We start from the raw sequence: 26,515 nt of genomic DNA on the forward strand, positions 1-26,515 counted from the left end.
TTTAATGAATAATTACAACTGGGAAACCACACCTGCCTTAACAGTCTGCTTTATCCACTTTACTTGGGATTGATTTTGTCTTACAGAAAGCAACCATCAAAGTTTCTTTTCCCTTGCCCAAGATTTTAAAAAGTCAACCATTAAATATAAATACAGAAAGGCCTATGCCAAGTTAACAGATGAAAACTGTAACTCAAAATGAGGTATGCACATTGACAGTAAGTGCATTGGTATACTCTATACAAAAGCTGGAGAGTTTATAAACAATTGGTGATGTAAAACAGAGGTTTCCTAAGAACTTAATCAGACCTTTAAAAAACCCTAGAAAACTTCATTTTTAACAAGGGTCCCAGATGATTCCAGATTTTGCTTAAAGTGTAGTTTGGGAAACATTTTTAACCTCCACTGAGTGTCAGAGTACATATACAATAAAATTAAAATACAAACCATGTAACTGAATGAAAAATAATATCTTTATATAAGCTATTAATAGATATCTAAATACAATATGGTTTAAAATGAAATGTGTATATGATTGTATTCATAAAGTACACTAATCAAAATCTATACAACATTAACAACAAATCCAAATAAAAATGAAGATATTCCTCTGAATTTCATGTTTCACCGAGCATCAAAAACCACCACTGTAATATACCAAGTTAAGGACATAAAAAGGTACATTAAAATTAAATTTTTAGTACTTCCAAGTCACTTTCTCTTTGCAATAATCTATTTAATCTAAAATGTTAGTCATTTTAGATTTAAGTTAATCTAAAATGCACAAAAGAATAAAATTTGCTATCTACTGTGATAAGAAGTGAACTTAAAAATAAACTATTTTAATTATTACCCCTCTTTCCATGATAGAGACCAATGCACCAAGAAACTAAAGCATTGTTAAAAGCAATAATTTACTGTTCTAAAAAATACTGTCAGTTATTACATAACAATTTACTCTGTCTTTCAACTAATTCGTAAGTCTCACATTTTCCATTAGGTAGCATAAAAACACTATTTGTAGTTCCCCTTGTATAATTTAGTTTGTTCATAAACTGAAACTCAGGAATGAGTACTTATATAGAATTGCTGAAAAATACACTTATGAAAGCCGAAATCAACTAGTATTTAGATTATTTGGTATATGTCTACACACCGAAGTATTGTCAAAGAAAATGATAAACATTTTTTTTTTGGTGTAGTAATCCAAGTTGTTACCATTTTCACAAGTAATTAGTCTTTGACTATCAAACCAGGCGTTATTCTTCACTTGCTCCCATCTCATACCTAAGAAGCACAGTTAAAAGGATACATCTTTTAGTCCTTTTCTTGTACATTATTCTGTATCCACATTCTCTGCATCGGATTGGATCCCTTGATTTTATTTCATTTTCTGTGTGACATTCTAGAAATGAAAACACATTCATTTATTCAATGCCTAAGAGAAATTATTACAGACAAGCAAATTATCTTGACCATACTTTTCATCCAACACACTAAAATACAAATACTCAATCTCAAGGATGTGTTGCTATTACCAGTAAGCTAAAGGAGAGAGGAAAAAAAAGAGTGGTGGGCAAGGCACTTTTCCTAGAAGAGGAAATGAAAAGTTAATGAGAGGATTTTTTTTTTAAAGATTGCTAAAGCTGTTCAGCTTTCTAACTTTAAAGATGAACGACTCACTTAAGTCAAAGACAAAGGCACAATTCTTTTTTTTTTAACCGAGTTTAAATACTCTTACTTTGTGTTACTCTTACCTCCACAGATATAGATCATCGGCTGCTGCTTTGGGGGTTGAACGTCCTTCTGGGTGTCCATTGTTGTCCCTGAAATAGGAGACTCAAATATTTAATATCTCAAAACGGGGCCCTCACAAATCCAACCAGGAATCATTTTTCCGAGGGAAAGCTAAAATGGTCCCAATTCCTAGTCAGTACTTTGTTTCAAATCCTATAGTGAAGTGAAATCGCTTAGTCGTGTCTGACTCTTTGCGACCCCATGGACTGTAGCCTACCAGGCTCCTCCCTCCATGGGATTCTCCAGGCAAGAGTACTGGAGTGGGTTGCCATTTCCTTCTCCAGGGGATCTTCCTGACCCAGGGATCGAACCTGGGTCTCCCGCCTTCCAGCCAGACGCTTTAAACCTCTGAGCCACCAGGGAAGCCCAATGGCTGGGTCTAAAGGACGAAACAAACAAACAAAAAAGCGTGGTGCATTTGCCCCCAAACCGGACTCTTGTTTTACAGATGAAAGAGGTCAGGTTTAGGAAAGTTCATTTGAGCAGGATTACTCAGCAGCAGTGCAGGAGGCCCGGGTTCGATCACTGGGTCGGGAAGATCCCCTGGAGTAAAGAATCGCAACCCACTCCAGTATTCTTGACTGGAGAATTCCATGGACAAAGGAGTCTGGCAGGCTACAGTCCATGGGGTCGCGAAGAGTGGGACACGACTGAGCGACTAACACACTCAGTTGCAGAGTCAGAGAGATTTAGATCTGATTGCAAAGCCCGCGTCTTCATTTAACACGTTATATTTTTCCAAACTTTAGCAGGAGATTGTAAGAGAAAAAAAAAATTACCTCTCTCAACAGGAGAACACGCGAACCGAAGATAAGAATAAATAACTCCCCAAAGCTAGTCAACAGTTAAACAGGGAAAAAACCCAACAGCTATACAGGCAAAAAACTAAAAGTATCGACTCTATCCCCAGCCTCTCCCGACTCTAACCCTTACACTAGACCTCTTTAGACTTTACTGTCTTTTCAGTTTGGGCCCAAATTCCCACCGTCAAATCCCAAACCTCCAATTTCCTACTCACGTAACACGGAAAAATCTTTAGGCCTCTCCAAGCAGATTCCGACTCGCCTCTGACCCGCGGCCAACTTCCGGCGCTCGTTTCTGACGTGTCGGAGTCTCCGCCCGTTCCGGAGTCTCCGCCCCTTCCGTAGTCTCCGCCCCTTCCGTCCCGGGCGTGGCTGAGGAACCTGGATTGAGCAGAGGCGGGTGAAGCTGATGCTTTCCTGTTTTCCAGTCTAGTCAAAAGTGCTTGTTTCGCTCCTAGCTGTTTTCATTTTTCAGGGAAGCAAAGCACTTTAGCAGCCTTTCATGTCCAAGGACGTTTGTCTTTCTGACAAATGAAGTCTGCAGAAAGGAACATTTTTCTAGGCGGGCAGAGGGTTAGAAGAGAAACCCCAGTGAAGTGCTCGTGGAATACTAGGCTGACCGTCACTCCAAGGAACGTAGAAGAATCGGCTCCACCACGGATATCCACGTCGAAAAGCCCTTTTCAGACTACGTGTTTCGAATCGTTTGCTGTTTGTGCCGGGGCAGTGGAGCACCCCCTCAGTCGCTGTCTTTCATATAATTTCGTTTTTGCTTTTCGACCCTTTCTCTCCTAGGCGCTCGTTCTCTGACTCACACATTTTACTTGTGGGCAGGTACGTCAGTTGCTCCCACTTAAAGCTAAGGGATTTAGGTAATGGTAGCTGTCCACTGACCCTCCTTTTGTCCCCTGGATTCATTCCTCCTTAGAAGAACAAGAAGACGACCAGTGAGGCCGTGTTCTTTCAAAGGTCAAAATTTTAATGAAATTGAACAGCTGGGTTCACAACATTTGCTTTTTTTTTTCCCCACAGTAATAGCTTACGGTGAACGATGTCGGATTTGTGGTCTCTGAAGAAGATTTAGCATGGGCATCAGGAACCAGGCTTCAGGCGTTCAGAACTTGGTGTGGCAGAAGTCTCATTACAGTGAAAAAGGACAGAAGGCTTCTAACGTAGACATCAGAAGAGGGGATGGAGAGTGCCCCCCTTGCTAGTCTTAGCAAGGGAGCTATATACTTTTTCAGTTGGTTGTTACAGTAAATCAAAAGAATGTCTCAAGGTTGTAAAGGTCTTACCAGATCCATTCCCACAACTTACATTTTAAAATAATGGGATAACATTTTTTAAATAATGGGGTTCCTTTATGGCTCAGACAGTAAAGAATCCACCTGGAATGTGGGAGACCTGGGTTCGATCCCTGTGTTGAGAAGATCCCTTGGAGAAGGGAAAGCTACACATTCCAATATTCTGGCCTGGAGAATTCAGGCCATGGGCTAGCAAAGAGTCCTGACAGGACTGAGCAACTTTCACTTTCACCAGAAAGATCTTACCAGACCCACTCCCACAACATACGTTTTAAGATGACAGGATAGTCAGAAGGTTCTTAAGGAGGAACATGTCCTCCAACAGGATACATTGTTGTTTTATAATCATTGGTAAAGAGTTTAAGGAAAAACATACTTTGAGCAAGATGAGTTGTGTAATTATTAGCTCTGGGCTTAAAGAAAAAAACATGTGACTATGTTGAAGGAATGTAGGAAAGAAACATTTGTCCTTTTCTCCTCCTTGAGAGCCCCAGACCCCTTTCTCTTCCCTTTTCTTCCCCCACCTCCTCTTCCTCCCCTCCTCCCCCTCCTCCTCCTCCTGAATCAACCTACCTAAGAATTAGCACTCTCAACAGCAAGCGTTTAGGTCAGAAAGGGGAAGAAGAAAATGAAGTTATTACAATTTAGAAAATAAACAGTTTTTAATAACTATTGTAGTTAATCTGAGAAGCAGGTTTCTTTCTCCCCAACATCTACTACTTTGGTTTCTTATTGAAAGTGAAAGTCACTCAGTTGTGTCCAACTCTGAGTACAGTCCATGGAATTCTCCAGGCCAGAATACTGTAGTGGGTAGTCTTTCCCTTCTCCAGAGGATCTTCTCAACCCAAGGATTGAACCCAAGTCTCCCACATTGCAGGTGGATTCTTTACCAGCTGAACCCAGGTCTCCCATTTTGCAAGTGGATTCTTTACCAGCTGAGCTACAGAGGAAGCCCAAGAATACTGGAGTGGGTACCCTAACCCTTCTCCAGCGGATCTTCCCAACTCAAGAATTGAACCAGGGTCTCCTGCATTGCAGGCAGATTCTTTACCAACTGAGCTATAAGGGAAGCCTCTATTGGTTTCTTATTAAGCAGGCTCTATTGCTTTTCTCTCTCCCATCCAGCAACCTGGGAACATTGAGCCTGACCTTTCATTTCCAAAAGTTAATTGGTTGCACCTCCACAGACCAACTTGGGACTTGACTTTCCGGGTTTTCCTAGAGGCCAATTTTTAAATATCCAGAAAACACAGTGGAGTATCCTGCTTCTTCATTGTTCAGTTTAGTCGCTCAGTCATGTCCAACTCTTTGTGACTCCATGAACTGCAGCACACCAGGTTTCCTTGTCCTTCAACAACTCCTGGAGCTTGCTCAAACTCCTGTTATTGAGTCGGTGATGCCATCCAACCGTATCATCCTCTGTCATCCCCTTCTCCTGCCTTCAATGTTTCCCAGCATCAGGGTGTCAGTCCTCCAATGAATATTCAGGACTGATTTCCTTTAGGATGGACTGGTTTGATCTCCTTTCAGTCCAAGAGATTCTCAAGAGCCTTCTCCAACACCACAGTTCAAAAGCATCAGTTCTTCGGCACTCAGCTTTCTTTATAGTCCAACTCTCACATCCATACATGACTCCTGGAAAAACCATAGCTTTGACTAGATGGACCTTTGTTAGCAAAGTAATGTCTCTGCTTATTAATACACTGTCCAGGTTAGTCACAGCTTTTCTTCCAAGGAGCAAGTGTCTTTTAATTTCATGGCTGCATTCACCATTTGCAGTGATTTTGGAGCCCAAGAATTAAAAGTTGGTCACTGTTTTCACTGTTGCCCTATCTATTTGCCATGAAGTGACAGGACCAGATGCCATAATCTTAGTTTCTTGAATGTTGAGTTGTTTTTTTTTTTTTTGAATGTTGAGTTTTAAACCGGTTTTTTCACTCTCCTTTTTCACTTTCATCAAGAGACTCTTTAGTTCCTCTTTGCTTTCTACCATAAAGGTGGTGTCATTTGCATATCTGGGGTTATTGATATTTCTCCCTGCAATCTTGATTCCAGCTTGTGCATCAGCATTTCACCTGATGTACTCTGCATATAAGGTAAATAAGCAAGATGAAACTATGCAGTTTCTTCCTCCACAGACAGGCTAAGGTAGAACATAAATATTTTTTATCAGCAGCTGTCTTACAAAGTACCTCCCCTCTTAGCCAAAGGGAAGAGGTAACTCAATAGAGCACTGAAGAATTGATGCTTTTGAACTGTGGTGTTGGAGAAGACTCTTCAGAGTCCCTTGGACTGCAAGGAGATCAAGCCAGTCCATCCTAAAGGAAATCAGTCCTGAATATTGATCAAAAAGACTGATGCTGAAGCTGAAACTCCAATACTTTTGCCACCTGATGTGAAGAGCTGACTCATCTGAAAAGACCCTGATGCTGGGAAAGATTGTAGGTGGGAGGAGAAGGGGATGACAGAGGATGAGATGGTTGGATGGTGTCATCAACGCGATGGACATGAGTTTGAGCAAGCTCGGGGAGTTGGTGATGGACAGGGAAGCCTGGTGTGCTGGAGTCCATGGGGTAGCAAAGAGTCAGACATGACTGATCAACTGAACTGACTGAAGAAATATTAGGTAAAACTATTGTCATCATAAGAGAAAGGTTATGGAGTGATCTAGAAAGTGTATCTTTGTGCCTTTTTAAAAACAAAAATTGTTTTTTGAGAGGCAGGGCCCACATCACACAGCATGGAGAATCTTAGTTCCCTAACCAGGGATCAAAAATGTGTCTGCTGCACTAGAAGCACCAGTTCTTAATAACTGGACTGCCTGGAAGAGTGTAACTTTAGTCATTGCAAACTGACTTGGATTCTGATTCTGCAGCTTGAGGTATTAAGATAATGGATCCTCAAAAATGGATCAACATATGCAGAATAGAAATGGTTCCTGGGACCCTACAGAGGGGTAGGACAAAGAATTCGTGTCAAGGCTAGTTCCCAGCCCAACATTCCCTTTCCTATCTGCAAGAATCAGTAATTTTAGGATCATTCTGAACCATGGTCAGTAGATGCTGTTACAGCTAACTTTTCTTGAGCCTTTGCTATGTGCCAGACATCACTGCATTGCCCTATCCTAATGAACATATTAGTGAAAGTGCTGCACTCAACATGTCAGCAAATTTGGAAAACTCAGCAGTGGCCACAGGACTGGAAAAGGTCAGTTTTCATTCCAATCCCAAAGAAAGGCAATGCCAAAGAATGCTCAAACTACCACACAATTGCACTCATCTCACACACTAGTAAAGTAATGCTCAAAATTCTCCAAGCCAGGCTTCAGCAACACGTGAACAGTGAACTTCCAGATGTTCAATCTGGTTTTAGAAAAGGCAGAGGAACCGGAGATCAAATTGCCAACATTCGCTTGATCATGGAAAAAGCAAGAGAGTTCCAGAAAAACATGTATTTCTGCTTTCTTGACTATGCCAAAGCCTTTGACTGTGTGGATCACAATAAACTGTGGAAAATTCTGAAAGATGGGAATACCAGACCACCTGACCTGCCTCTTGAGAAACCTATATTCAGGTCAGGAAGCAACAGTTCGAACCGGACATGGAACAACAGACTGGGTCCAAATAGGAAAAGGAGTACGTCAAGGCTGTATATCATCACCCACTCTGCTTATTTAACATATACAGAGTACATCATTAGAAACCCTGGGCTGGATGAAGCACAAGCTGGAATCAAGATTGCCAGGAGAAACATCAATAACCTCAGATATGCAGATGACTCCACCCTTATGGCAGAAAGGAAGAACTAAAGAGCCTCTTGACGAAAGTGAAAGAGAGTGAAAAAGTTGGCTTAAAGCTCAACATTCAGAAAACTAAGATCATGGCATCTGGTCCCATCACTTCATGGGAAATAGATGGGGAAACAGTGGAAACAGTGGCTGACTTTATTGGGGGGGGGGCCTCCAAAATCACTGCAGATGGTGACTGAAGCCACGAAAGTAAAAGACACTTACTCCTTGGAAGGAAAGTTATGACCAACCTAGATAGCATATTAAAAAGCAGAGATATTGCTTTGTCAACAAAGGTCCATCTAGTCAAGGCTATGGTTTTTCCAGTGGTCATGTATGGATGTGAGAGTTGGACTATAAAGAGGGTTGAGCACAGAAGAATTGATGCTTTTGAACTGTGGTGTTGGAGAAGACTCTTGAGAGTCCCTTGGACTGTGAGGAGATCCAACCAGTCCATCCTAAGGGAAATCAGTCCTGGGTGTTCATTGGAAGGACTGATGTTAAAGCTGAAACTCTAGTATTTTGGCCACCTGATGCAAAGAGCTGACTCATTTGAAAAGACCCTGATGTTGGAAAAGATTGAAGGCAGAAGGAGAAGGGGACGACAGAGTATGAGATGGTTAGATGGCATCACCCACTCAATGGACATGCTGTTGCTGCTAAGTCACTTCAGTCGTGTCTGACTCTGTGTGACCCCAGAGATGGCAGCCCACCAGGCTTCCCCATCCCTGGGATTCTCCAGGCAAGAACACTGGAGTGGGTTACCATTTCCTTCTCCAATGCATGAAAGTGAAAAGTGAAAGTGAAGTCGCTCAGTTGTGTCCGACTCTTTGTGACCCCATGAACTGCAGCCTTCCAGGTTCCTCCGTCCATGGGATTTTCCAGGCAAGAGTACTGGAGTGGGGTGCCATTGCCTTCTCTATGAGTTTGGGTAAACTCTGGGAGTTGGTGATGGACAGGGAGGCCTGGCGTGCTGTGGTTCGTGGGGTCACAAAGAGTCAAACATGACTGAGCCACTGAACTGAACTGAACTGAATGAACATATTTGTCTTGTGATCTTGAATACTAGTGCTTTTAAATCCTTATAGTGTGGTTATGGAGATACATGTGGCTATTTTTCTCCCCTGAATATCTGTTTTCCTTTTCCTTGATCATATTCATTTAAGTATACTGCATAGCTTGAATATCATGGTGATGGGAAACCTTTCATTATGTATTCCTGGACAGTTCCCAAAAGAAGCATTAGATCAGTGGAAAACATTTGGGTTTTAGAGTTCTGAGGTCAGTAATGAGATTACACCCAATCCAGAAAGGGAAGGGAAGAGACCAAATACTGTGATGGGTAAATAATAGGAAAATATAGCTCAGTGGCTTAAATTTGGGCTATATGAGTAAAGCTAGGGCAAGCTAACATGTAACCAGGTGTCTTTTGCCCCCCCCTTTTTTTGGGTGAGGAGTGGTATGAAAAATACCCTTTGACTAGCTAAAGTAGTTATGGTGTACTCTTTTACTCTTCAGTTGGAACAAAAAAAAAATTAACTACAAAAAGAGAAAAGGGCAATGTTTAAATGGTGTTTGGGGGTGTGTGGATTTTAACCACAGAACAAATTCCCTTCCCTGTTTACATTACAGTGGAGTGGGATGCAGACCTTAAAATAGGTAACCAAAAAGGTATTTATTTCTTTTTGACTGCTCTGGGTCTTCATTGCTTTGCGAGGGCTTTTTCTAGTTGTAGCAAGTGGGGCTACTCTTTTTTGGGGTATGTGGGTTTCTCATTGTGATTTCTCTTGTGGAGCACAAGCTCTAGGTGCACAGCCTTCAGTAGGTGCTGCATACATGCTCAGTAGTTGTGGTGCATGAGCTTAGTTGCCCTGCGGCATTTGGGATCTTCTTAGACCAGGGATCAAACCTGGGTCCCCTGCATTGACAGGTAGATTCTTAACCATTGGGCCATCCCAGGGAAGTTCCAATAATATGGTATTATAGAAGGTGATACATGATATGGAGAAAATTCAGCAGAGGAGGATAGCAAGTGCTGGGCGAGGAGTGGCAAAATAGAGACTGGATTGTGATAGAGACGTGTTTGAGGACCTAGAAAGAACACTACTCCCTCTACCTGACTGTGTGACTGAGGCTTCAGGAAGGTGCCATCTTGAAAATGTGTAATTTACCAGTTCCTTACCATAAGTCCTACTGGTACCTCATACGTAACAACCTTAAACTAAATTCATCTTACTTTCTCCCAAACTTGTGCTCTCTTCCTCATTCCCCTGCTCCAGGCAGCTGGTTCTGCTGACTGAGTCGGGTCTAGGTTCTTCTCCACGCCCACTATGTTCCAGAGTAATACAGTAGCTTCCGCTGCCCCTCTCACCTCCCTTCTTTCTGTCCTCCACTCTGCCACCAGAGTGATCCTTCTAAAATGCTCTGCATTGCTGAGAGGATAAACTTCAGACTCTTAACATGCATCCAAGACTCTCCATGGCTTGGCTTCTTCCCCTTGTCAAGAATTTTCTTTGCCCTTTCCTGGAAGGAGTCAGTTTCAGTTTCTGTAATGTGCCCCCATTGTTTCAATTCTCCTGCTCTTGCACATTTTGTTTTGAGTTTGGAATCACCTGCTCTCTTTAAAGATGTCACTCATCCTTCAAATTCCACCTCATATATCAGAGTGTTTAAGACTCTGTGCTTCCATTTCAAAGGGCACGGGTTTGATCTCTGGTTTCAGAAATAAGATCCCACATGCTGTGCGGGTGAAGCCAAAAGATAAATACATAAAAGCATATCACAGTCTTTGTATAGTTAGCTCTGCCCGCTCTTCTTCTGTAGCGTTAGTTGATCTCTTTCTTTTTGTGTTGCTGCCATTCCTCTACTATAGCATTTATACCAGCTAGCAGTAACTGCGTCTTTCCATCTTTGTTTTCCCAGTACCTAGCCCAGTAATTTGGAGAAGGAAATGGCAACCCGCTCCGGTATTCTTGCCTGGAGAATCCCAGGGACAGAGGAGCCTGGTGGGCTGCCACCTATGGGGTTGCACCGAGTCGGACATGACTGAAGCGACTTAGCAGCAGCAGCAGCAGCCCAGTAACTGGCACATTGAAAGAAAGCGAATGTCAAAGTCACTCAGTCGTATCTGACTCTTTGTGAACCCATGGACAAAACAGTCCATGGAATTCTCCAGGCCATGGAATTCTCCAGGCCAGAATACTGGAGTAGGTAGCCTTTCCCTTCTTCAGGGGATCTTCCCAACCCAGGGATTGAACCCAGATCTCCCACATTGCAGGCGGATTCTTTGCCAGCTGAGCCAGGAGGGAAGCCCAAGAATACTGGAGTGGGTAGCCTATCCCTTCTCCAGCGGATCTTCTCGACCCAGGAATCGAACTGGGGTCTCCTGCATTGCAGACGGATTCTTTACCAACTGAGCTATGAGGGAAGCCCTCATTTGGCACATAGTCAAAGCTTAATAATTGTTAGTGAGTCTGATTTTTTTTTTTTTTTAATATATGGCATTTAGAATATTGAAGGGGCATCTAGATGGAGAAGTTCTGTGTCGGAGAGTGGTAGCAGTGGCTGTAACTGACTTTAAAGTAATGCTCTTAACTCCTAATCCAAATTATGTAAGCACAGAATGGTAAAGTAAGAAAAAATGTTATGTAGTGCCGGGAACCAGCGTGAGGAATCCCACCCATGACAAGGTCATGAGGGAGGAAGCTGACATACGCAAGGCCATGATCAGACTCCAGGAGTTCCCCCTGGCATTTCCTGAGCATCCACCCCCCAAAAATAAAAATCTGCCGGCTTTTGTACTCTGCTTTTCCACTTTTCTGATATTCTCTGGAAAAAAGTCAACTCAGGGCTTTAGTCTTCTGCATTTGAAAGGGATGTTTCAGTTAACCCCCTCTGATTGCTCTCTAGCTTGCCTAACAGGATCCCCGGACCTCTTACAGCTTGTGAATTGCTTACAGCCTCCCAACCGCGAGAGGCACAAAGCTTAAAGCATGTTAAAGATACAGAGCCTTTTCTAAAGAGTTAAAAATTATGTTGGTAGAGGGTTTTCACTGTTGACTCAATGACTGTTGCCAGGCCTCCATATTCTTTATCTTTTAGGCACCTGGGAGGATGTTAATCAATGTAAAGGGGATATGGAAAAAGATATATAGTAGTTCTGATGTTAGCAACACTAGATTTTTGAGTTAATTATTTCTCTTTGTTATATATCACTGCACTCCTCTTGTGTCCTTGCTATGTAAGAATGTAACTTTATTTAGTGCTTTCTGAGAGTGGCACCAAACCTTGGGAAGATCAACACAAATAAGTCTTCTGGTTGACAAACACTTATCAGAAAAAAGGCTGTAAAATGTTAATTGGCCCTTTTTGGCCAGAAGATGATGTAAATCACCTAAGACTTGTGTATACAATTAGGTATGCAGAGAGAAAAGCCTGGTTTTGATGAGTCTGGACTGCTAACACTGCATAATTTTGTATTACCCATTGATCTCTATGTACAATCTAAAAGGTATATAAGGCCTTCTAAACAATAGGAGCCAGAGCCAGTCGCTGGACTGGTTTCCCCCATGTCTCCCTCTCTCTCTTTTTCCTGTTCCTCTTTACTTTAATTTCAGGCTGAATTCCCATCTGGGGCGCGGAGGCTCGCCAAGTCACTTACTTGCCCTGGCTGTTAAGACCCGCGCGAAAGGGAGCCTAAGGCGAGGCACCCTTAGATATTCAAGCGAGCGCCAGTGGCCCAACGTAGATGGTGCAAATTCCTTGTCTGGAATTTTATTGGTCTTCCGCGTAATCCAGGTTATTCAGCCCTCTTCCTCCACTTAATTTTCCTACTACACTATTGTTTCTTAATCTAATCTTATATCAATAAACAAATAAGTCTTTCCTCGCCAACGCTGTCCACCCTTCGAATTCTCTGGATCCACCAGGGCTGGACCCCGGCAATGTAGGACGCCCCATTTGGGGAATAAACAGAGGAAAAGAAGACAGAAAAAAAAAGAGAGAGAGAGATTAGAAAGAAACTGCTAAGAGCAGAGGATGGAGCCTGGCACATAAAATATCCCTTTTTAGATGTCTTTTTTTTTTTTTTTTAAAGCATAATCTAGTCTACAGATGCTGTAACCAAGTTAGTCGTACCTTTCAGATCTTATCCTGTGTGTATCTGTACTTTTAAAGGATGGCATTCGGTTTGTAACCTGCTTCTCACGCTTCGTTTCATCTCTGGAAACATCTTCAAGTGAACGTTCTCCTACATTATTTTTAACAACATCCCGCAGTAGGACCTATTGGATTTCCCAGACGGCGCTAGCGGGAAAGAATCCGCCTGCCAGTGTAAGAGACATGAGATGCCAGTTCGATCCCTGGGTCGGGAATCCCCATGGACAGAGGAGCCCGGCGGGCTACAGTCAGTCCGTAGGGTCGCAAAGAATCGGATACGACTAAAGCAACCTAGCACGCATGGCGCCTAGGACCTGTTAACCTTTCTATACAGTGCTGCCCGAAGTTAAAACGGAGGTGGGGGTGGTGCGAATTGTGCGGGGGGGAGGGGGCAGGGAGCGAGGATGGGGGTGGTGGTGGGTGGGATGGGGGGCGGGAGGTGGGGGGTGCGTGAGAAAGAGCCTACCAAATTAGAAAGCCCTAGGTGCCTCAGAGGGGCTTTCCAGGTGGCGCTAGTGGTAAAGAGGGCTTCCCTTGTGGCTGTGGTTAAGAATCTGCCCGCAACGTGGGAGACCTGAGTTCGATCCCTGGGTTGGGAAGATTCCCCTGGAGAAGGGAAAGGCTACCCACTCCAGTATTCTGGCCTGGAGGATTCCATGGTCTGCATAGTCCATGGGGTTGCAAAGAGTCGGACACGACTGAGCGATTTCCACTCACTCACTCAGTGGTAAAGAACCCGCCTGCCAATGCAGGAGACTTAGGAGACGCGGGTTCGATCCCTGGGTCGGGAAGATCCCCTGGAGGAGGAAATGGCAACCCACTCCAGTGTTCTCGTCTGGAGAATCCCATGGATGGAGGAGCCTGGCGGGCTAGAGTCTGCGGGGTCACAGTGAGTCTGACACAACTGGAGCGGTTTAGCACGCACGCGGGTGCCTCGGTGCGGTAGGGGCGCGGAGGGCTGGAAAGCAGAGGCGGAGCTCCCGGGCGCAAGCAGGGCCGGGATTCTGCGGGGTCGCGGGGCTGCGGCCGGCGGAAGGAAGGGGCGGGGCGGCGCGGCGCGGGGCGGGGCGGTTACTCAGGGCGGGCAGTTCAAACCGAAGGAGGGAAAAGGCGGCGGCCCCACGCGAAGCCGGCGTGGAGGTTGCCATAGCCGAGCATCCCTGGGGACGAGGCCGCGGCTCCCCGGCGGCGCTGGGGCAGCTGCCGCCCACACATCCCCTCCCGGCGCGTCGGCGCGGTGGGCGCGGCCGCCCCGGGGCCCCCAGGTGGGCGGGAGCGGGGCCCCCAGGTGCGTGAGGGCGGCCGGCCTCTGGGCGTCCCCTGCCCCGCGCCCGCTCAGCTTCCCAGGGGCCGTGACGAGAGAGGCGCCCCGACGCGGTTCGCCTTCCTCTCGCTCTGGTTCCAGGCGACGCCGGCCCGTCCTCGTCCCGTCGGCGGCTTCCTGGGGCCCTGGGGCCGGCCCGGCCTCCCTCCGCCAGCCCGGTCTGGGCAGGGTCCACGGACCGACGAGCGGCCTGGTTGACGCCCCCGGGAAGACCGTTAACCAGCCACCCGCCGACGGCACCTCGGGCAGGAGGCGACCGCGCAGCAGCTGACCCTGCGTGGTCAGAGAGCCGAATTGTGGCCGTTTTCCTCCGTCCCGAGACTAGCTGGAGCACACAGAGATATGAGAATTTCTGTTGTCTGGAAAGCTGGGGGGAATTCAAAGTGATTTAGGTCTTTTAAAGCGTTAGAAAATAATCCCGATAGCACGTACTTGAGGTATCCTTCAAATCTTAGCCGGCATCGTGCTGCTACTGCACGTTTCCATTAATTGTTCAAAATTAGTTGTCTCTTTAAGTGGTATTACTTTGGCGTGAATTTTAAAGGCAAAGTGAGAAATTTCCTTTATCGGAAGCCTACGTAACGTTGGCGTCTAAGAACTCAAGATTTTACTGATGGTAAGATGTTGCACTTTAACAAATGAAGGAAATTCGGTTTTAATTACTTTAAGTACTTCATTGAGTTAACCAGTGTTTTTGTTTTTGCCTTTTTAAAGAGCACTATAGAGATGTGTGTTCTTTATGAGGAGCTTGGTTTTAAAAAATGAATATTGAAGAGGCTTGTTTGTTTCATCAGTGAACTGTTGAATCAGTGAAACTGAGCAAGTCAACCGGCATTCCACGATTTTGTATAAATACTTTTGAAGTTTGAAAAACCACGTTTTGAGACCAGTGTCGGGTTGAAAATGATGAAAGATGGGAAAAAAAAATGATGACACCAGAGAAAGCACGGTGGAAGCAGTTTCAAATGGGTAGATGAACAAAAGGAAAATCGGAAGTTTTTTGTATGTTTAAAGCAAGTGGTCTATGGTTTTTAGCGGGGAGAGGATTTTATTTGCATCCCTGCTTTTGTTTCCATCAATTTGCCTCTCAGGTTCCCAAATTCGGGCATGGTGAGACACCTAGTGGTGAAGTAGAAGAATAGTTACATTTGTTTTAATTTTAAAAAGTTTTAAAAGGCTTGGACCTAACTTTACCAAATGACATGAGAGAAAACTGTTACTTAATAAAGTGATTTTCGGAGAGTAGGAAACATTCGTGTGTGTAGGTGTAATTTGAAAACAAAAATTGTTTTAAAATATGAAATACAGAAAGCAAAATTTGATCATCTTGGCTGGTAAGCAGGTACAGAAGAGATCAGTGATGGTCACAATCTGAGGGACTCTAAATCAGAAGAGAACATGTGTGAGATTTACCGAAATAGAATATAGGCTTTAAAAGTTGAAAAACACTTACTTTTCCCAGTAATAATGATCATTACACCACAAAGAAACAATTTGGTTTTTTGGTTAGAATAGCAATTAAAAAAAATGTATTCACTTACATGTTTAACTGATAGAACTTAGGCATGCATAAATAACTTTCCCATTATACTCAACTAACAATATATCTTCCCAGGATCTTTTAAATAGAGAATCATGTATTCGGTCTGGAGAAAACTTTAAAAGAATGACAGTTTTCTTAGTGTCCTTTGAATAATCTGGAGAAATAACTTTCTTATACTTTAAGATTTAATTCAAGTTTCTAAAAAGTTTAAGATTTAATTCAAGTTCCTAAAAAGGAATGCAGCGATACTGTTGAAAAGGTTAAAGAGTCAAGTATTTCCTTAAAAAAAGTGAAATGTTTCCTAGTGTCCTTCCTTACAAATATAATACTGAATCACACTTCTTCTCTAAGGAATGTACTTAAATTCTTTATTTTCAATTTAAGAATATTATAAAGGGTGGATTCCTGAGTAGAAAATATTTACCAGATGAGACACGAATGAGTATAACCTGCCAGGTTTGAGATGGCCTGTGGGGCTTTGGTTCATTTTGGTTAGCTCAAGAATATGTTACTAATTTATCAGTGAGCCAAAGAGCCCTTTGCAAAGGTGAAAGCCTTGGAATTCAGACCTTGTGAATGGTCAGAAAGACCAGGTTTCTGAGACAAGCCCATGTTACAAGTATGAGTAACATTATCCTAGAGTTGCTTTGCTGAATTGCTGTTTTATTCTAGTGGCTGCATTCACTTGACCAGTGGTCAAAATCAGCATATATATATTTTTTAAGCATCTTCATTTACATTACAGAACTCAGAAAGGAAATATCCACTTGACTAAATATAGGCCAGCACAAATAAGTTAGAATGTTGGAACTACAATAATGTACTTTAGCACTGTAAAAATTATAAGGTAATACAATCATCTAAAAATTATGCCATGAGGTGTTTTTTTTTTTTTCCTCAAGCATAGTTAATGAAAATATCTGTGCACAGTGCCTAGATTATGCTTAGGTAATCTGTGAATATTTATATCCTGGAAATTTTGGTTTTTATGATGTTGAAACACTGTTGTAAATAACATACACATGAGTATATAGCAGAGGAGATTTGTTTTTTTAAAGTAACTTTTTTTTATTGCCATACAATTTTCCATAATCATCTGTGCTCATAACAAGTATTTTGGTATTAGCTGCCAGGCTATTAATTTCAAAGGAAGAATAAAATTTGTTTTCACTTTGTAGAAACAGAGATTTTGAAGATGTCAGAAAGGCATTCAGGTGAAGCCGGCACTGGAGCAGGAAATGAGGTGGACTCTCCTATTGTCAGGCTCAAGTCCTCCAGCTTTGGAGACCTTTGTTCCACATCTTCTTTTCAAGATAGTGGCTACAGTGAGCTGTTAAAATCGTGCAGCTCTGATAATACAGATAAAGAATTATTTGGAAAGAAAGAAAGAGGCTCAACATTGATCCACGAATATCCTGAAACTTCAAGTTTGGCCTTAACCCATAGTTTAGAGTCTCCCACTCAAAGAAAGAGATTTGTCTTCCTCAGGAAGGAAAATGAGAAAACCCCAGACCTTTGTGAAACTCCTAAAGTCAGTGGAAAAAAACATTTGCTGCGCAGAAGATTGGACATATCTTTCTCTCTTCTAGACAGGGATGTTGAATCACAAACCAGTTCCCTCGAAAGTAGTACAAGCCAAGTTCCCAATTTAGAAGAAAATATTCCAAGCAGTGCTTCAGGTTTTCCAAGGCAAGATACTTTTATTTCTTCAGTTACTAGCACTTTGAGAACAGAAGAAGTAACTTCCAGCAGTCAAAAATTGAGACTTAATTTTTCTCAACAGAAGACTTCCACAGTGGATGATTCCAAAGATGACTGTGGCCTATTTGAAGTTGAATGTATATCTCCGATTCAGGGTAGTAATTTTAAAGACTCTATCACACATGACTTTAGTGACAGCAGTCTATGTATTAATGAGAATACATATCCTGAACTTCTGGGCTCTTCTGTTGGTGGAACAAGCTGTAGAACAGATGAGGACATATTTGTGACTCCAATCAGTAATCTTGTACCAAGTGTTAAATTTAATGCAAGTCAAAGATTTTCTCCTTCAGCTGGAGTGAGACGCAATATTTCGACCCCTGAAGACAGCGGTTTCAACTCACTTTGCTTGGATAAATCAGAAGATCCCCTATCTGAGCAAGAGGGCTCTTTCCAAGAACTACTTCAGAAACATAAGGGAACACTCAAAGTCAGGGACACCATAAAAAAGTCAAGGCGTCTTGGAAGATTGAGAAGACTGTCCACCCTTCGGGAGCAAGGCTCACAATCTGAGACAGAAGAAGAAAACCAGGCCTACCTCTCTAGCTCTGAATCAACACCAGCGACCGCTTCAGACATTTCAGAGAGCCAACCGAGCAGTGACAATAAGAGTGAGGATTTAAGCTTTAAGAATTTATCAAAGACCCCAGCCTTGCAATTAGTGCATGAGCTTTTTATGAAAAGCAAAAGGAAAAGATTCCAGCAAAACGGTGCACATGAATTGTTAGAAGAAAGGGACGGGGGGAAAATAGCTGTACTACAGCGTGTGCTTGCAGGACTGATTGGCAAGAAAATGGGTATAGAAAAGCTGGACATCTTAACAGAATTAAAGTACAGAAATCTAAAGCATGTTCTTGCTATGGTTTTAGATTCCTTGACTGCAGAAAGCCTATGTAGGTAAGATTTTTTTTTTTTCCTGAAATAAAACTGCCTTTTATCACTTTCTTTTTTTTAAGGTGGAAAACTTTTCTGTTAGGTGAGTAGCTCTTTAAAATTTTGTTTTATGATCTCTGTCTTGGTTACTTTATATTTTATCAAAGATGGTTAAGTGAAATTCTTCAGTGTCAGAAATTTCAGTATCTTGAATGCTGCTGCTTAAGTAAACAGAAACTGAGTCACATATATGGAAGTATTGAGGGTAGGAAGTAGTTACAGGACTAAATTGAGACTGTTTATACTGGCAATTTTGCAAAGTGCAGGACTATCAGAAGACAAGCCCCATCGGTATGCCAGGACCAGGAAGGAGAGAAGCCATGTGGAACAGGATTTCTGCAAGGTCATGGTTGAGGCAGGACAAGCAAGAGAGTTAGTCAGTCTCTTTTCCCATAAGTATATGTCAAGAGTTTGGTTCATCGAATCCTTATTCTTTTCTGGCTCCTACTTCTATTGAAACCCTTCTTCACCTTTTCCCCATAAACTGCTGCTGCTGCTAAGTTGCTTCAATTGTGTCCGACTCTGTGCGACCCCATACACGGCAGCCCACCAGGCTCCTCCGACATAAACTAAGTGCAGGCTATTGCACAGAATTGTAGAATTTCATTGCTAGAAGTCTTCTGAAATGTCTAGTCCTTTCACATATTTGCAGATGAGAAAACTGAGCTCTAGAGAAGTTAAGCGACCTGCCAGCAGTCACTCAAGGAGATAGGAATGGCTGCAGATCTATAACTGAGCCCTCTGAGGTCTAAGCCCATATTTCCCCACAAACTCTTGTTGAGGTTTCAGTCCTTTCAGAATAGTCTTGGTCAGGAATGTCTTTGGTATAACCCAAATAGGATAATAAGAAAGATTAATGACCTATATGTCTATGCCTTAAAAAATGTTCAAATGAGATAAATTATTTGTTTTAAAAATTAGGGATATGGCTATGATATAGGGATTTTGTTTTTACACAACGGAATATTTGGATACAGACTAGTTAAAACTTGGGTGACCCTTTTAGATGCTCACTTGTGGGACAAGTGATATTCAGTCATATTGCAATGTAAGTGAAAGAGCACATTGCAGTAATTGCCTTCCCTGCTCATCCCTCAAGATTTCTAGTATTTGCACTGCAGAGTGCATGTGTAACTTGGCAGTGCTTATTCTTGGAAATGTGAGAGCCTGGACTCAGTTGAAATAGCTGAGGTGAACACCCAACTATGTATTGATGGTTCATTTCTTTTCCATTAATGAGTGACTTTCTGCCAATTCCTCTCCGTCTAATACAAAGCGCCTGTGTCAGCTTAGAGAGGCAATGGCAACTGAGGTGGCTGGAAGGATAGTAGTGTTGACAACTTAGGTGTAACCTGGGGCCCTCCATAAACTTCTCCTAACCTCATTCACTTTTATTGATAAATAAGCATTCACTGGACATAAATTATGTTTTTTTCTTTAGCTGCTTTGTTCTCATAAACTTTGGTTTACAAAATAGAAACTTTGTAGTGCTGCTCATAATAATATTGATTATAGCTGACCCTTGGACAACCAGAAAATAGGGGTGCTGACTCTCTGGTGTGCAGCCTAAAATCTGTCAGCTGTCCACATCTGAGTTTCCTCTGTATCCATGGTTCGGCATCCCTGGTTTCAGCTGACCAGGGACTGTAGTATTTACCATGGAAAAAAATCCACATGGAAGTGGACCCACAGAGTTCAAACTCATGTTGTTTAGGTGTGTGCTTAGTCACTCAGTCGTGTCTGACTGTTTGCAACCCAGTGGACTGTAGCCCACCACACTCCTCTGTCCACGGGATTTTTCCATGCAAGAATGCTGATGTTGTTCAGGGGTCAGCTGTATCTGGCATTTAGTAGTTCCAATACAGGATTGATTGTTTTTGTGTTTGTTTACTCAAAATGACAGGTATTTGTTAAATACAATAATAGGAGAAATTTATATAATCTCTTGCACTGTAGCTGATGATCATTTGTGGCATGTCATGTTCCAAGTTTTAAATATTAGTGTTGCATGTAAGTTAAATCCTCTTAATCAGTCTCCAGTGGACTCACTTGGGTTTATATGAAACTGTTTTATTTCCTTAACCATTTGTAAGATAGTAACCTATCAATATGATGCTGACGTATTTTAATAGGTCTTCTCTCACAGCTATGCAAATCAAGTCATATTTTTAATGTGAAATTTTTGTTTTAAATTTACTATCCAAAATCTTTATAAACAAGTTTGTCTTATTGCCATATGTAGAAAATGCTAATTCTGTGGCATATATGCAATATAAGGACTGATCTTTTCATTACAGTGTTTGGAAAGTAAGCAGAAATTGGCGTGAAATTATTGTTCAAGATAAAAAGGCAAATCGAAGGAGGAAATTACATATCACACAACTGAAAACAAATTCTGAGGTAATGTATATAATGCTATTCTAAAACATATTTGTATGAGTATCTGATAATCACATATGTCTGGATAACCTAATTTGGTTTTCCTGCTATTCTTTAATCTTTCTCTTTATCAACATTCACTCATAAGTTCTTTTTTATTCCTTTGGCCACACCACACTCTTGCAGAATCTCAGTTCCCCCACCAGGGATTGAACGGCAGTGAAAGCCCAGAATCCTAACTACTAGGCCGCCAGGGAACTCCCACATTCATAAACTCATTTCCCCCCGCCCCCAGACTCCATCTCTACCAAGTCCATAAATGGAGTGGACTAACTGAAATGAAGAACATCTTGCTGGGTTTTGTTGTTTAAGTATATATGCTGTTATAAGTATTTGATACCATTTTAATAGGATATGCCAGGTCCTGTTCATAATTAGATATTGTTATTGCATTATCTATTCAGTCTTTTATGTGCTTCCCTAGTGGCTCAGCCATAAAGAATCTGCTTGCAATGCAGAAGACCACCTGCCAACGCAGGAGATGCCTGTTTGACCCCTGGATTGGGAAGCTCCCCTGGAGATGGAAATGGCAACCCACTTGAGTATCCTTGCCTGGGAAATCTCAGGGACAGAGGAGCCTGGAGGGCTCCAGTCTATGGGGTTGCAAGAGTCGGACATGACTTAGTGACTAAATCATCCAGTCTTGATGTAGTATACGCTACTCAAGTATAATCTTGAGTAGATAGTATATGCCAGTTGCTCAGATTACAGTGGTGAACATTTTTGACGTGATCCCTGCTCTCTTGGAGCTCGTACACCTAATATAAACAGGTGATTACAATACAGGTGTGTTAGAGGAAGCTCAGAGTTAGCTCTATTAGGACATTTAAAAGAAGTGTTTGATACTTGGGGATCAAGAGAAGGAAAAAATGCATCTCAGCTGAGACTTGAATAATGAGTTAGACGGGAAAGTTGTTTCAGCAGAGGGAATAGCATACATGAAGGCCTGGCGGCTTAGTACTTGTAAAGCATCATGAACTTGCACTTTCTTAAAGATTTGAGGTCCAGCCCTGATGTTATAAGCAAATTTTTATAGAAGCCGATTAATTCTTCATGGGGACACTATTCTGTGTAATATCTGATGACTCTAGTACCCATATTTACTATTATTCAACTTTTAGACCTTACTTAGGCATAAATACCAAGAGAAACTCAGAATTAACTTCCTTATTCTTATTCTAGTAAAAAGCATGTAATAACACAAGTAAACTTATACTTTGGCTAAATATAATTGAAATGAAGCATATTGTGCTGTGCTTAGTCACTCAGTCGTGTCTGACTCTTAGCGACCCCACAGACTGCAGCCTGCCAGGCTCCTCTGTCCATGGGGATTCTCCAGGCAAGAATACTGGAGTGGATTGCCGTGCCCTCCTCCAGGGGATCTTCTGAACCCAGGGAGGGAACCCAGGTCTCCCGCAGTGCAGGCGGATTCTTTACCACTTGAGCCTCCAGGGAAATGAATCATAGTATAAACAAATATGAACACCCAGATACAGATGAGGGTTTTCTCATTCCAAGGAAATATTAGGGACTGCTGTTAACTAAAGTATTGACTTTCTATTTTATTTGAAGGCAAGTTTTATCTTCTCACCTGTGATAATCCTTCACAAGCTACTTACTGCTGCAGCTGCTGGCTCTAGGAGCTTATAATATTGAAGATGTTAATTGCCTTCTTAACATACCTTTTTAGAGTGGCACCCTACTACTAAGGACAGACCAAAAAACAAATTTTCAAGCAAGTACCTATTAAGCTTTTAGCTCCATGCATTCCTTACATCCTATGTAAAAGAAACATTGGCAAACCTTTGGGTAATTCTAGATAAAGTATTCTACCTTATATCCTACTTTTTAAAAAAAACTTGGTTTCCTAAAGAACTCTATTTTTTTCCTTACTTGAGTTTTCCCCCTTATTTTGATTTGCTTTAAATTTTTGAAAAACTAAAAACAAGTACATGGTTTAAAACATCAAATTGGACTTTGAAGCTTATAACAAAACACGTATTTTCCTGCCCTTGCTGCTCTTGATTCTTGCCTCATCAAGGCAATCAGTTTCAACTCTCTAGTTGTTCTTTTTCTTTTGATATTCACCTGCATATTTCTGAGTGGCGTGTCTCCACTGCTATTGCTTGTTTAGTTTTTTCTGTAGAGGAACTAGGTTAGTTCTCTAACATCCCACTACTACCTGTCTACCCAGCTCTTGCTCTGAAGTCTTTTCTCCTATTTTATGAATGTAATTACACCATCATTAGTGAATCAGGATTAGGTGCTGACATTATTATTAAATCTGCATTGAGATTGTTATGACTTTTTGACATCCGTAACGTAAGTACAGTATGATTATACCTATTACACCTTTTTTCTTATGTAACTTTCCCCCTCACAGTTAATGTTAATAATTGCCCAGTTTCTTTCTTTTTCCTCTCTTTCCCTCTCTCCTTCTCCTTCTCTCTCTCTTGCTCTTTCTTTCTTTTTAGTGTTTCTCTATACAGATGCCTGACTCACCATCCGCCAGAACTGGAACTCTCCTCTGTGTAAGTCTGAATTAATCAGGTATTCTACCTGTTCCTTCTTTTCTTCAGAGACATCATTCCAGATGCCTTTTGCCCTCTTGTTCCCGAATGAACTGGCTACTTTCTACCTGCACTATCCTAATGTATATCATTAACCAAAACAGAAAAATTATAAAACAAAGTTGTTTGATGGTTTTCTTCACATGTGTATAGTGTCACTGAAAGATCCTTACATGTGAAAAATAAATGGCACACGCACCAGTTACGTGTAACAAGGTCTCATTTTATCTGTTTGCCTTGCAGCAGTGAGAATGACCATAAAATTGGAATATTACACTATTTCCATCAAATTTATTAATTTACTGTAGTCTTTACTGTTTACTTATAATCATGGAAATGAACAACAATAAGAGACTCCCCTCTCACATTTAAATATCTTCTGATATGGTGGTGGTGCCTATATTTTGAGCAATGTTGATACTCACGAATATTTGCCTTTGTTGACTACTAGACCTTACACTGTTCAGAGATAGTAAGCTCTGGGAGGATAGGGGTTAGACTGTTTTATTCACTTGGCACCTATTAGACGAAATCTTTGTTAAATGAATGAGTGTTCTTCTATGGCTGAAATTCGCTTTAACAATATATCTCTGTTCATTTCTTGGTGCATGCATCGTCACTGTATTTGCCAACTGCGTGGAAACCCAATGGGTGTTTTCTTTTAGAGTACTCTTGTGTCATATGCTTCTAGCCTAGGCGGCAGATCATTTATAGGATGTAACATATTGAACCCTTGAGTAAGTTCAACTGTATTCATTCTAATTTCTAAAAACCAGTAGTCATCCATTACACATATGCCTATGTTGTGGCGCTGTCAACTGCATAATTTTTCACGGCCAGCTAGCTTCATTCCTATACTTATCCTACTATCATTTCTCATGTTCTACCTCTTCCCCTTTTAGGAAACAATTCTGGCAAAGGGAGGCTGTCAAGGGAGAGAAAACACAATGATAGTTGGACACTCGGGAAATTCACCTATAGTATATTTTATTTTAATAATTAGTTAAGAACGCCAGTTTGTTTAAAAAAAAAAAAAAACCTACAATGGTTTTTCTCATTTCCAACCTTAACAAAGTAGAAGGCTATAAGTATTATTCACTGAAAATATTTCTTGGCTAACTATTTGAGTTGGAGAAGGAAATGGCAACCCACTCCAGTGTTCTTGCCTGGAGAATCCCAGGACGGTGGAGCCTGGTGGCTGCCGTCTATGGGGTCGCACAGAGTTGGACACGACTGAAGCAACTTGGCAGCAACTATTTGAGTAACGTGGAAATCCAGTTCAAATAAGAGATATTTTTTTCTCCTTTAAAAATATCAAAGGTGTTTAAACTCAAATGTAAAAATGAATCAAGTTTTGCAAGTATTTGGTATTTGTAAAAGCCAGCCAAACAAATTGGGTTTCATGGTCTAACCAGGCCCATTAATTTTCTGACATGTGGCTGAAGTAAGAAATCTTCACAGAATTCCATGATGTCCCATAGCAAATTTTGAAAAAATTTACCTCCTCTTTCACCTTGGGTTAAAAGGGGACTCGATAAACTCTGACCTGTGGGCAAAATCCTGTCCATCACCTGTGTTTTTATAATAAGTTTTATTGGAACAGCCCTGACCCTTCATTTACATATCTCTGTAGCTGTGTTTGCTAAAATGACAGTTGACTAGCTTGCAACTGTCTGGTCCTTTCAAGGAAAAATTTGCAAACTCATGCCTTAAACAGAAAAATAACCAATGATGCAAACTTAAAGCTAGCATTTATTGTCTCAACTTTGTATTTTTCTTTGACTTTTAAATGCTAGATAAGAGAATTTTTTTTTTTCTCTCTCTAAAAAGGAATGGTTTAGGGAGAAAATTCTAGTGGTGCAGAAACCACTTCCAAACATGTTACATGTGCATCTGAAAGCTGTCCTGGAACTTTTGATATGACAGTGTTGACCCCTCTTGTCTTTTACCACAGGGAGCCGTATTAAATGTTGAGGATGCCGCCACTCGGCTCCATCTATTAAATCGATCAGCTTTAAGGTCTGTGCAAGCACAGGCTAGGACCCCAGGTTTTCAGAAAGAACAAGCTTCAACATTTTCTCCTTGGGGAGAAGTTTTGACACCTATAGCAAGCTCTTCTGCTACTCACTTAAGTAGTAGTAAACAGGAAGAATATGTCAAGGTGAGTATTTATCATAAGTTATTAAGAGTAACTATTTACAGAGTTTGAAATAAAGCTGTCCTCTATGCGAAAATGGAAGATTTAGTGTGTGTGCTTTTACTGCAGGTTGCCAAAACACTTTTTATTGATGAAGCGTTAAAACCTTGCCCAAGGTGCCAGTCCCCTGCTAAGTACCAGCCTTATAAGAAAAGGGGGCTATGTAGCCGCACAGCCTGTGGCTTTGACTTTTGTGTGCTATGTTTGTGTGCTTATCATGGGTCTGAAGAATGTAGTAGAGGAGCAGCAAAGCCAAGAAATAGAAAAGATGTTCTTCCAGGAAGTGCCCAGAGTAAGCGGAATTTAAAACGCCTCTAAAGAGACTTTAAAAGAAGCATTCCCTCTGAGCAACATTTTGTGTGACTTAAAATTATGAGTATTTTGAAAGCATGCAAATCTCCCCATCAATGACAGATGATGATTTATTTCCTGTTTTGTATATATTATGATCCATGTCATTGTATGTTTTCTTTGAAGTAGTGAGTTTTGGAAAAATCTAATTTTACTATGTCGTTTTAATTCATTTTAATAACTTAGTGTTTTTAAATAAAGAATTTTCAGTGTTAAATGTATTTAACTGTTTCATGTAAAATTTAAAAACTGTGCATTTCATCACTATGTGTTGAAATGTTCTTCACTAATCACTTTTCAAAAATAGTTTTCCAGATAATATTAAAATTTTTGAACTTGAGACAGATGGCCTTATAGATTTCAAAATCTTTGAATATTTGACTGAAAATGAAATATAAATAAAATGTTTTCAGAAATTCTGTTGAGTTTACTCTATAACCTCAGTCTTTCTCTTAATTTAGCAAGTGTCATATTTGGGCAGACTTCTGGTTAAATAAAATTTACTTAATATTGATAACTAAGCAGATGTAGAAAGTAAATTATTAGATA

The 26,515-nt window shown here is 41.4% G+C and overlaps 2 protein-coding genes across 2 annotated transcripts; one reads left to right on the top strand and one right to left on the bottom strand.

The window, feature by feature from the left end:
• Window positions 1-2,909, bottom strand: POLR2K (RNA polymerase II, I and III subunit K). Its single transcript, XM_040260986.1, has 4 exons — window positions 2,816-2,909; window positions 1,758-1,826; window positions 1,313-1,405; window positions 1-647 (listed from the first exon to the last, which is right to left on the bottom strand). The coding sequence occupies exons 2-4, from the start codon at window positions 1,816-1,818 to the stop codon at window positions 625-627; spliced, it is 177 nt and encodes a 58-aa protein (XP_040116920.1). The 5' UTR covers window positions 1,819-1,826; window positions 2,816-2,909; the 3' UTR covers window positions 1-624.
• On the top strand, window positions 2,167-26,098 carry FBXO43 (F-box protein 43). The gene is given in 10 exon segments (XM_040261698.1): window positions 2,167-2,254; window positions 3,396-3,434; window positions 13,795-14,136; window positions 14,254-14,452; window positions 14,717-14,777; window positions 14,779-14,788; window positions 16,894-18,373; window positions 20,707-20,809; window positions 25,373-25,579; window positions 25,685-26,098. Coding segments are annotated over 10 exon segments (2,778 nt in total). The 3' UTR covers window positions 25,934-26,098.
• Window positions 26,099-26,515: the final 417 nt, after the last annotated feature.

This window comes from Oryx dammah, unplaced genomic scaffold, assembly GCF_014754425.2.
Source record: "Oryx dammah isolate SB20612 unplaced genomic scaffold, SCBI_Odam_1.1 HiC_scaffold_19, whole genome shotgun sequence".
In the NCBI taxonomy this organism is placed as follows: domain Eukaryota; kingdom Metazoa; phylum Chordata; class Mammalia; order Artiodactyla; family Bovidae; genus Oryx; species Oryx dammah.

What these genes read in the sequence shown, in the direction of transcription:
- POLR2K (XM_040260986.1), bottom strand. Translation starts at nt 1,818, where the DNA reads ATGGACACCCAGAAGGACGTTCAACCCCCAAAGCAGCAGCCGATGATC. An exon ending in GATGATCTATATCTGTGGAG is followed by an intron (nt 1,406 to 1,757) that starts GTAAGAGTAACA and finishes TTTCATTTCTAG; the next exon opens with AATGTCACACAGAAAATGAA. An exon ending in CAAGAAAAGGACTAAAAGAT is followed by an intron (nt 648 to 1,312) that starts GTATCCTTTTAA and finishes GGTATATTACAG; the next exon opens with TGGTGGTTTTTGATGCTCGG.